Source organism: Erythrolamprus reginae, chromosome 2 (assembly GCF_031021105.1).
Source record: "Erythrolamprus reginae isolate rEryReg1 chromosome 2, rEryReg1.hap1, whole genome shotgun sequence".
NCBI lineage: Eukaryota > Metazoa > Chordata > Lepidosauria > Squamata > Dipsadidae > Erythrolamprus > Erythrolamprus reginae.
In genome coordinates, this window is record NC_091951.1 from 73,000,902 (window position 1) to 73,013,012 (window position 12,111).

The 12,111-nt window shown below is 38.5% G+C and overlaps 1 protein-coding gene across 5 annotated transcripts in view; it reads left to right on the forward strand.

Annotated features, from left to right (window-relative positions):
* The window catches only part of GRIP2 (glutamate receptor interacting protein 2), a 626,179-nt gene that overhangs the window by 552,795 nt on the left and 61,273 nt on the right, over positions 1 to 12,111 (forward strand). For all 5 annotated transcript variants that reach the window (XM_070738325.1, XM_070738326.1, XM_070738327.1 and 2 more), the window contains exons 13-14: positions 9,479 to 9,624; positions 11,751 to 11,831. In XM_070738325.1, coding sequence (XP_070594426.1) covers positions 9,479 to 9,624; positions 11,751 to 11,831 — 227 coding nt within the window. The remainder of the gene's footprint in view (positions 1 to 9,478; positions 9,625 to 11,750; positions 11,832 to 12,111) is intronic.

A 12,111-nucleotide genomic window follows, 5' to 3' on the forward strand; every position in this document is an offset into this window, starting at 1 on the left:
ATTGCTACCCCCCTAACTGATTTGTTTAACCAATCCTTGTTAACAGGAGAAGTTCCTGAGGATTGGAGAATGGCCAGTGTTGTGCCTATCCACAAGAAGGGCAGTAGAGAAGAAGCTGGTAACTACAGGCCAGTTAGCTTGACATCAGTGGTAGTTAAAATGATGGAAACTCTACTCAAAAAGAGGATAAATCAGCACCTAAAAAACAATAACTTATTGGACCCAAATCAGCATGGCTTTACTGAAGGCAAATCATGTCAGACTAATCTCATTGATTTCTTTGACTATGTCACAAAGGTGTTGGATGAAGGTGGTGCCGTGGATATTGCCTACCTGGACTTCAGCAAAGCCTTTGATACGGTTCCACATAAAGAGCTGATAGATAAATTAGTGAAGATTGGACTTAATCCCTGGATAGTTCAATGGATTTGCAGCTGGCTGAAGCATAGACATCAGAGAGTTATTGTTAATGGGGAGTATTCTGAGCAGAGTCAGGTTACAAGCGGTGTGCTACAAGGGTCTGTTCTGGGTCCTATTCTTTTTAATATGTTTGTGAGTGACATAGGGGAAGGTTTGGTAGGGAAGGTTTGCCTATTTGCCGATGACTCTAAAGTGTGCAATAGGGTTGATATTCCTGGAGGCGTCTGTAATATGGTAAATGATTTAGCTTTACTAGATAAATGGTCAAAGCAATGGAATCTGCAGTTTAATGTTTCCAAATGTAAAATAATGCACTTGGGGAAAAGGAATCCTCAATCTGAGTATTGTATTGGCAGTTCTGTGTTAGCAAATACTTCAGAAGAAAAGGATTTAGGGGTAGTGATTTCTGACAGTCTCAAAATGGGTGAACAGTGCAGTCAGGCGGTAGGGAAAGCAAGTAGGATGCTTGGCTGCATAGCTAGAGGTATAACAAGCAGGAAGAGGGAGATTATGATCCCGCTATATAGAATGCTGGTGAGACCACATTTGGAATACTGTGTTCAGTTCTGGAGACCTCACCTACAAAAAGATATTGACAAAATTGAACGGGTCCAAAGACGGGCTACAAGAATGGTGGAAGGTCTTAAGCATAAAACGTATCAGGAAAGACTTAATGAACTCAATCTGTATAGTCTGGAGGACAGAAGGAAAAGGGGGGACATGATCGAAAGATTTAAATATATTAAAGGGTTAAATAAGGTCCAGGAGGGAAGTGTTTTTAATAGGAAAGTGAACACAAGAACAAGGGGACACAATCTGAAGTTAGTTGGGGGAAAGATCAAAAGCAACATGAGAAAATATTATTTTACTGAAAGAGTAGTAGATCCTTGGAACAAACTTCCAGCAGACGTGGTAGATAAATCCACAGTAACTGAATTTAAACATGCCTGGGATAAACACATATCCATCCTAAGATAAAATACAGAAAATAGTATAAGGGCAGACTAGATGGACCAGGAGGTCTTTTTCTGCCGTCAGACTTCTATGTTTCTATGTTTCTATGAGAAATCCAGGAAGTTGGGTTTATACTTATGGAGGCTAAAGAATTGTTGCTTTTATAATTTGGAAACAATGTCAGATTTGTGAGAGATCCTCAGATATAATTTTTCCCAAACCAGACTCTTCCCCTTACTCTTCAATTTATATTATCCACAGTTGTCTCTAAGGTAAGGTCAAAAAAAGTTAAGAGGGCATCCACAACAGTATGCTCAAAGTTATGCCTGTTTTTATAGGCAGAGGCTCAACTGAACCTTTGTGGCTAAAATCTTGATTGTTTTGACCACAACTTGCAGATATCTTAGCTGTTGTCACATTTTGCCCACAAATGGAAATATTTAAATGAGGTCATACACAACCGAGACTTCATTAACTGGAGGTAATGAAAAACTGGTGCTGAATGGCTTCTACCTGGGATGTTGGAGTTGCATGATGTACTGTACGATGACTTTTCATAAAGTGCAGGATTGTCCTAGTTGATTTCCAGGATCCCTTAGAACTCCAAAATTCAATGGGCTTCAATTATTTTGACCTTATTTTAGGCGTATGTTTCATTACATTGCAGATTTATTTTGTTTAATATTTGATGACATTGTTTGTCCTGTTGAATATTCTGTTTACTGAAAGACAGGCAGATACATTGAAAAATAATTTGTATACAATTTATGCAACGCTCTCTACATGGGGCTACCTTTGAAAAGTGTTCGGAAACTTCAGATCGTGCAGAACGCAGCCGCGAGAGTCATCGTGGGGCTTCCAAGATTTGCCCACATTTCCACAACACTCCGTGGCTTGCATTGGCTGCCGATCAGTTTCCGGTCACAATTCAAAGTGTTGGTCATGACCTTTAAAGCACTACATGGCATTAGACCAAAGTACCTCCGGAACCGCCTGCTATCGCACGAATCCCAGCAACCGATAAGGTCCCACAGAGTTGGCCTTCTCTGGGTCCCGTCAACTAAACAATGTCGTTTGGCAGGCCCCAGGGGAAGAGCCTTCTCTGTGGCAGCCCCAGCCCTCTGGAATCAACTTCCCCCGGAGATTAGAATTGCCCCCACCCTCCCTGTCTTTCGTAAACTACTTAAGACTCACTTATACCGCCAGGCATGGGGGAGTTGAGACACCTTTCCCCCAGGCTCTTTTATACTTTGTTTTATGTTTGGTATGAATGTGTTGTTTGGTTTTTTAAATAATGATAGGGTTTTATATGTTTTTTAATATTAGATTTGTTCTACTATAATATTGTTTTTATTATTGTTGTGAGCCGCCCTGAGTCTTCGGAGAGGGGCGGCATACAAATCTAATAATAATAATAATAATAATTATTATTATTATTATTATTATTATTATTATTATTATTTTCATGTTAAAAATGTCCAGATTATACACTGCATATACAGGCCTTTTGATCCAGTTCAAAATGATTCAAACAAGGTAGAGAAGCAAATTTACATTGCACACAGAGATAGAAGCCAAAAACGAAACAAAACTAAACTAAAATGTAAAAGAAACTCTTTGCCTTTCCAGATTTTCTTCTATGGATTTTAATTATGTGTTCTTCAGATTTGATAAAGCCTTTTGTTAAGTGCTTTATGTTTCTCAGTCAAGGATGTAAAATACAGTACGTCTGTATTTTGCTAGCTGTCATAGTAGGACATAGTGGCTAAATTGTGGCCATAGTGCCATAGACACATTTGGCTACTAAAATTAAGGTTAGACTAGAAGACCTCCAAGATCCCTTCCAGTCGTATGCTACTATGATTCTGTGACATTTCCCGATGCTTGTTGTTTTTTCCCTGCTTTTCATTTCTTGTTACTTCATAAATGAAACTGGGCTATGATCTTCAGTGCAGCAAAAATTACAGTTTTCCCTCTAGAAACAAATCAGTTGACCCAATTTTATGTGAATACTTGGAAAGCTTGTTCTACATGTTATTACTTACATGTGATGGGTGAGTGTGAGAATAGCTAACTTTGTAAGACTCAGCAGTTATGAAAAAAAATGCCAACTCCTTTCCATTGCTTTTTACACTGGATGAGTAAGAAAAATAAACCTTCAAATTCTTCTTAGCTAAATCAAAATAAAAACATTTTTATTACTGCTGTTCCCCATCATAAGGTTAAGAATGCGTGGAATTTTGCAAGGATGATCATAGTGCATTGTATGCTTTCCATCTTCCACTAATAGAACAGAACAGAACAGAATTGAATTCTTTATTGGCCAAGTGTGATTTGACACACAAGGAATGTGTCTTTGGTGCATATGCTCTCAGTGTACATAAAAGAAAAGATACATTTGTCAAGAATCATGAGGTACAACACTTAATGATTGTCATAGGGTACAAATAAGCAATCGGGGAACAATCAATATTAATATAAATTGTAAGGATACAAGCAAAAAGTTACAGTCATACAATCATAAGTGGGAGGAGATGGGTGATAGGAATGATGAGAAGACTAATAGTAATAGTAATGCAGCTTTAATAGTATTAACATCATAGTTATTAGTTAACTTAATAGTTAATAGTTTGTCAGTGATGAGGGAATTATTTGTTTAGCAGAGTGATGATGTTTGGGGAAAAAACTGTACTTGTGTCTAGTTGTCTTGTGTGCAGTGCTCCATAGAGTCGTTTTGAGGATAGGAATTGAAATGGTTTGTGCCAGGATATGAGATGTCTGTAAATATTTTCACGGCCCTCTTTTTGACTCGTGCAGTAAGTCCTCAATGGAAGGCAGGTTGGCAGTAATGGTTTTTTTCTGCAGTTCTAATTACCCTCTGAAGTTATTCAGCATCACTGAACCAGACAGAGAGGTGCAGATGACATAATAATTCCTGTGTAGATCTATCAGCTCCTTGGGCAGTTTGAGCTTCTTGAGCTGGTGCAAAAAGGACATTTCTTGTTGTGGTTTTTTTGATGATGTATTTGATGTTAGATGACCATTTTAATAGCACAACTGCTCTTTCTTGAAACATTTGATCAAGGAGCCACTCCTTATTAGAATAAAGACCAAATACTCTTTGCATAAAGTCAGCTGCAGATGCTACCTGGCCATCACGAAGTGCTCAAATTTTCTCAGGCATTGAAGAATAATAATGCTGTAGGAAAAAAGCTTCTGTCTGTCATTTAACTCAGAGAACACCCAAATCACATCATTTGAAGTTTAGCTATATCTTTTAGATCAATACCCTTCATCTCTGATTGGCACTAAATTTCTCTTAGAATCAGATACAGATTTTCTTGACCAGTCCTCATGAACATACATGAAATTGTCATATGCTATGTGAGGCTTCATATTTTGATTGTTGTTGAATACCAAGAATGTTGTAGTCTTTTATTGTACCCCAGTGAATTCTAAAAGTACTTACTATGGGGTATGATATAATCTTTCTAGTATTCTAGCTTCAACCTCAGGAGAACTAGCATTCATCTGTTTCATGCTATATTTCTGTTCTAAGTGGCTCAGAGTGCCTCCAAAGCACCGAACAACACAAATGAGGCCATGGAATTGGGAAGGAGGGACCAAGAATTCATCCAGGCCATCACATAATTCTTTTAAAGTTGGAGCAGTTCCAGAGTTTGCAAACAGGAAAACAGTCCCCTATCTCTGCATTTGGGGACATAGCTATAGCAATCAGTGATTAGTGGCAGGCAGGAAAGTAAATTTGTGTCTCACTGTTAGCCAGTCCTGTCTTCTTAGCCAGCAACCAATCTTGAGCAATGAATTCATGTGTAGAATGTAACATATTATGTAGTCTGTGTTTTAAATGGCATAGAAGCGAAAGAGAGAGAAGGCAAAGGGGTGTGCGTAAGTGCACCAGCGTTCCTTCCATCCCCTGTCCTAACATTTCTCTCTTACTAGTATCATGTATATAAACATCGTTATATCTTTGTATGCTACCAATTCGTCCTTGATAAAATAAAAATAAATAAATAGATAAATGCCTACTATTTAAAAAAATTAAAAATTGGTGATACATTTTTAATGATTCTAGATAATTTTGTTAATGGAAAATTGGCTGTCAACTAACGAATCCAAGCAAATCAGAACCCTGAGACCAGAATCTTCATCAAAGGATTTCTTTATAAGGTACATCATATCAGCACGATCAATTGTAAAAGCAATCCCCAATCTTTCCCGTGGCTTCAGTATAGTTAAAATAGGAAATAATTATCTCCCCAATTGTCACTGGTCACATTGGCCAATTAGGTTAACTGGCAGGTTTCTCCCCTACTTTATGCGTCGCCTGTGGAGATGACCTTGGTTCTCATGAGAAAGCTCTGTGTTGTGTCTAGCAAAGGATTCCATCCTCCTTTCCTCCCTCCCCACACTGTGTGGCAATTGAGGAACAGAAAAATTATTATTATTATTATTATTATTATTATTATTATTATTATTATTATTATTATTATTAACAACAACAACAACAACAATAACAAAAATAACAGGTTTGGAAGGGACCTTGGAGGTCTTCTAGTCCAACCTCCTGCTTATTGCAGGAAACCTTACATTACTTAAGACAAATAGTTGTCCAGCATCTTCTTAAAAATTTCCAGTGTTGGAATATTCACAACCTCTGGAGGCAAGCTGTTCCACTGATTAATTGTTCTGTCAGGAAATTTCTCCTTAGTTTTAAGTTACTTAGTTGTAAGTTAACTGCCCCTCCCAGATTCGTTTTCAGGTTGACAGTGACTGTTCGTATTCATCCTTCTGAAGATCTATGTGAATCTCCAAGATATTCTCTTATTTATTTATTCTTTTCTGGGCGGGGAGTGATCTTGTAAATGCAGCATCATAATTACATGTGATAGCTTGCATTCAGTATCTTTATTAAAGGAACAACTGGCTTTAATTTCATTTCACAAAATTTTATAAAGCTGGAGGATTTGAGCCTTAAATATAGTTCTTTTTCAATCTACTAATAAGGGAAAGAAAATGTTTTGGACAACCAAGATTTAAAGCTTTTACATTTTCAAAGTACTCTATTCTTGGGCTAAATCATATATTGGCTCTTGATTTTTTCCCCTTATTGATTAGCTGCGCAAATATGTTTAGACAATATTGCTAGAAGCTCAGTTCAATTAGTGGATTCCCCCCCACCCAGTCTTTGGTAAATCAGAAACACTCTACAGAGAGAGCTGCGCCTGTGTTTCTCAAATGCTTCTCCAGCCTGTTCACTGTAATAACTAAATAGGAAGATCTTTATACATAAATATAATATACAGTACATACATCTGGATTTTGCAGTGGTTCCTATACAAGAGCCACGGTGGTGCAGCAAGTAGAGTGCTGTACTGCAGGCCACTGAAGCTGACTGTAGATCTGAAGGTCAGCAGTTCAAATCTCATCACCGACTCAAGGTTGACTCAGCCTTCCATCCTTCCGAGGTGGGTAAAAGGAGGACCTGGATTGTGGGGGTAATATGCTGACTCTGTTAAAAAGTGCTATTGCTAACATGTTGTAAGCCGCCCTGAGTCTAAGGAGAAGGGCGGCATAAAAATTGAATAAATAAATAATAAATAAACACCTCTCTGTTCCCATATTCTGTGGACTGCTAGCTACATCCCACCTATTTATTATTCAGTTTATTTCTAAAATTGCCTTTGCCTCCTCTACTTAGAATCTCTTCTTGTGGCTTGATTCTTCCTCACTTTTGTACTCCTCAATTTATGATCTGCCATTCAAAGTTATGACAGTCTTGAAAATGATGCTTTGTGGCTCATAAAACCCCTTCCTTCCTTCCTTCCTTCCTTCCTTCCTTCCTTCCTTCCTTCCTTCCTTCCTCCCTCCCTCCCTCCCTCCCTCCCTCCCCTCTGTCTCTTTTTCCTTCTTTCTTTCCACAAAGTGCTCATCTCACCAGTAGCATTAGTAGTAGTCACTGTTATTACTAGTTCGTGCATGTGTTTGCGACACTTCTGAGCATGCGCAGATGCCTCCCAGGAAGGTGAGCAGAGCCTTCCACCGCCAGTGCTACTGGTACTAAAAGCCAAGCCGAACCAGGAGCAACCCACCATTGCATCCAGAGTGATTTTTACCATCATAAAGCATTGCACCCCATCACATGATCACACTATGATGCCATGTAGCAATGGCTCACATTTACAACTAATTGTATCATTCCACAGTCACATGGCCACAATTGACAATGCATTTTGTTGGTCCATGGCAAAATGCACCCATTTAGGAGAATGGATTTGCTTAATGACTACATGATTCGCTTAATGATTGCTTCAAAAATAGTTTTTAAAATAATCAGAGCAAGTCATGTGGATCCCTTGATTTATGACTGCAGTGGCTTTTGATCAAAATCCCAATTCTGTTTGTAAGTCGAGGGTGGCCTGTAATTCTTTTTGATTTTTTTCTTCTGTTCCTGCTACCCCAAGTCTCCAAATGCAGAATTATCATTACAATAAATGTAAGGCAACATTGTATAAAAAGTATATCTTCAAACAATATCGTACTGACATGGAAGTTGAGTCATAGTAACTGGACATCTTTTCTTTTTTTGGTTTGAAAACGTTTTGCTGCTTATCCAGGTAGCTTCTTCAGTGTTGTATGTAGAAATACGGCATTAGCTTTTCAAACTAATAAGGAACACAGGGGTATATTGTGCTTCAAGGGGGAAAATAGGAAGGAAAAAAAGGTTAGCTGATTTGCAGAAGCACTGAAGAGAGTTGGATAAGCCACAGCTTGCAATACTGCACGTATCATGTAACTTTTGGAATCATTAGTCTGAATGACAGTGGGGTCAGGAATGGTTAATTGGATTGCTGTAAGATTAAAGTATGCTTCAAAGCAGCTTTCATATAACACTGAAGTTAATTTTAATGTATCTTTGGATATGTAGAAAGTCATGGAGAAACTGTATAGAAGTAGTTACAAAAGCACGTGTTGAATCCTGGAAGTAGGAACATTGGCTGCCGATTGGTTTCCGGATACAATTCAAAGTGTTGGTGATGACCTATAAAGCCCTACATGGCATCGCAACAGATTACTTACAGGACCGCCTTCTGCCGCACATATCCCAGTGGCCAATAAGGTCCCTCAGAGTTGGCTTTCCCCAGGTCCCGTTGACCAAACAATGTCATCAGGCAGGACCTAGGGGAAGAGCCTTCTCTGTGGCGGCTCAAGCCCTCTGGAATCCGCTCCCTCCAGAGATTCATATGACCCCCACCCTCCTTGCCTTCCGCAAGACACTTAAGACCCATCTATGTCGCCAAGCATGGGGCAGCTAGATCATGCCCCCTTTTTCTCTGATCGTTAAATGTTATGTATGGATGTGATTGAGTAGACTGATTGTTTTTTATATAATGGGATTTTAGTTTACTGTTTTTAACTATTAGATTTGTACACATATTGTTTGTATTGCATGTTGTGAGCCGTTCCGGGTCCTCGGAGACGGGTGGCATACAAGTCTAATAAATTTGAATTGAATTGAATTGAATTAGAAAGAATCTGAGACAGGCTCCAACATAATTCACTCCAGTAGAAGGCAGTGGGAAGGGTATCAGATTTTGAAGATATTACAGATAGTCCATATATGTGTATGAATCCTCTCTTACTTGACTGTCTCAAATATGTAAGCTTTCATATTAGATTCCCCATCAGTCTTGTTCTTTGATGTCATGGGAAACAGGCTACATCAGGGGTATCAAACTCAATTTCATTGGGGCTGTGGTTGACTTTGGGAAGCTGAACAGACATGGCTGACTGAGTGGGTGTGGCCAGCTGGGTGGGCGTGGCCAGCTTGACGCTACTCCCCAAACTGCTGGCATGTTTTCTCTTTGCATTGGGTAGACTGTGCTGAAGCAATGCAAGTAGACCAGACTGAAGCAATGCAGGCCATTCCTTTACAGTTTTGGCTCCATGGGCCAGATCCAATCACATCGCAGACTGGATCCAGACCACAGACCTTGTGTTTGACACCCCTGGGCTACATAGTCTTGATAAATGTCCTTTTTTCTTGACTTCTCCCAACCACCTTCATCACTCTTCATTAAAGGTGTGGCCTTCTACAAGTTGGAGACAGAGTACTTTCCATCAACAGCATTGCAACTGAAGATGGGACAATGGAGGAAGCCAACCAGCTGTTGCGGGATGCAGCCCTCACGAATAAAGTTGCGTTAGAGATTGAATTTGATGTGGCAGGTATGGATATTTATTCCCTGCTTAATCCTGATTTTCTTTTTAATTATGTTGCTTTGTTTTGACTATAGTTAGCAGCAGCATAGAACAGTAGATGACCAGATTATTTTTAGTGACCCAGAGACCAGACATGATGCATGATCTTGATGTATTGGGCAATTGTATATTGATTTCTAAGCCAGAACCAATGGATGCCATATATAAAATTCCAAATATGTATCACCATTTACATAGAACTAAATTAAGAGAAGTAGGTCTGATGAAGGGAAAGACAATCAAATAATGGCAAAGCAATTTTTGAGCAGACAAAATGCCAGAATTCTTCAGATGGTAGATAGTTTAGTTGGAAAGTACCTCAGATTGTGCTTTGGTAAAATTCTTGTTGATTAATAGTAAGTTATCTATGAATAGTCTGATTTTGTCTAAAAGAGCTCAGCCGTTCTTATGAGAAATAAGAAGCTTTTTCCAAATTTCTGACTCATATCAGAACCAACCATAGGGATGAGATAAAGTATACAGGTAGCCCTTGACTTATGACCACAATTAGGACAAGAATTTCCATTGCTAAAGAATGGAGTAGTTCAACAGGTCATGACCAATTTTACAATCTGTTTGCTGCATTTGTTAAGCAAATAATTAGTTATGTGAATCACATAGAGGCCAGTAAGGGGCGTACATAAGTGCACTGATGTGCCTATCGTCCCCTGTCCAATTGTCTTTCCTTATCTCATATATCATATATTTTCTCTCCTTTCCTTCTACTTCTCTTCTTTCTTACTTTCAATCTTTATATATATTACTTAATGTCTATTCTCTTTCATATGTATTGTATATTGGACAAAGAATAAATAAAAAAATAAAAAAATTAAAATAAAGAAAATCCAGCTTACTCCATTGACTTTGCTTGTCAGAAATCAGCTAGGAAGGCCACCAGTGGTGATCACATAACCCCAGGATGCTGCAACTGTCATAAACACATTCCAGTTGCCAAGCGCCTGAATTATTTATTTTTATTCATTTATTAATTGGATTTGTATGCCACCCCACTCCGTGGACTTGATCATGTGTCCATGGGGGTTGCTGCAATATGAGGATTGGTTGTCTCTTTTTTTCAATGCTATTGAAACTTTTCACAGTCACAGTAAATGAATCTTTTTAAATTGAGGACTGTACCTGTAGTTTCTTCTATCACTGGAAATGTTTATTATGCCTATGCATATGAAGTACTCTTTTCAAGCATATTTCTGGATGAAGATAAGAGATGGTGACCACACGAGGTTTCTTGGTGGACATCATGATGGTCCACAAATCTGGATCTTCCTGGATCTGCATCGTCCTGATTTTAATTTGCACTTTTACAGTTGCATTAAGTTGTAATTAACGAATGCGGAAAAGTGTTATTCAGAATCAATTTAATGTCATTAGGTTTAGGTATAGGAGACACCAGGAATTACTGGGACATAATGCTCCAGTTCTGTTTTCAGAAAATGGGAACATGTCTGGAACAAGAATATAACCACAGCTCCTCCATTCTCCGTGTTCTCACAGCCACTGGCTCCTTTCAAGCTGCTCCTGTCACTAGATAATTGTCAAAACTCTGATGTGCCTATAGTTGTAAAACTAAAAATGGCTAAATCTCGGAGGAAAACTTAATAATTCCTTACTTAATTTGGTCTTTTTAAAACAACTGGGATTTTATAGAATAACATTATAGTTAGGGAATAAAGTTATAGAATCTGAACTGCAAAGCCCTAAAAAAAAATCTTCCCATTAATTCTTCCCAAAACTATTCTATCTACCAGTATTCTGAAATCCAACAGAATCTGGCCCAATTGTCTTGCAGGTTTTGATTCCAGTGACAGCAAATTCTAGTATGAATAGGAAGGTGTGCATATAGGAAAGCCAGTGAAAACTGAGACGTAACTCATGTCAGTGGTCTTTCATCAAATACTTTTTCCAGTGCCAAACTAAATTTTGTGGTACACTTTATACTTTGTACTAAACTTTGTACTGATCTTCACATATTGGAAATTTTGGTACAAGTAGATGGTACATGGAATTTTCGTACAACCAACTCCATGACCCTCTGATTTGATCTTGCCCTTTTAATTGGTCTCCTTGTTCCACAGAATCTGTCATTCCAAGCAGTGGTACCTTCCATGTGAAACTACCTAAAAAAAGGGGTGTGGAACTTGGGATTACTATCAGTTGTAAGTATTTCTAAATTACAAGTTGCATTTGCCATTTTCTTTCCTACAAGAGAATGTTCTGAAGATAACTTTCTGCATTAATTCTTTTCAAGGCAAATTTGCTCACCAAGTTAGAGTCCGTTCCCTCCCCAAACATTAATAGGATGATATAGCAGTAATGAAGACAAGCTGTATATTGGCTTTACAATGGTTGGATGGTGGTGTAAAATCTCCTCTGCCAAGATTTTCTAAATCACAAGAACTCCCAAGAGTTTCAGATCAGTTTCAGCGGCACTCATTT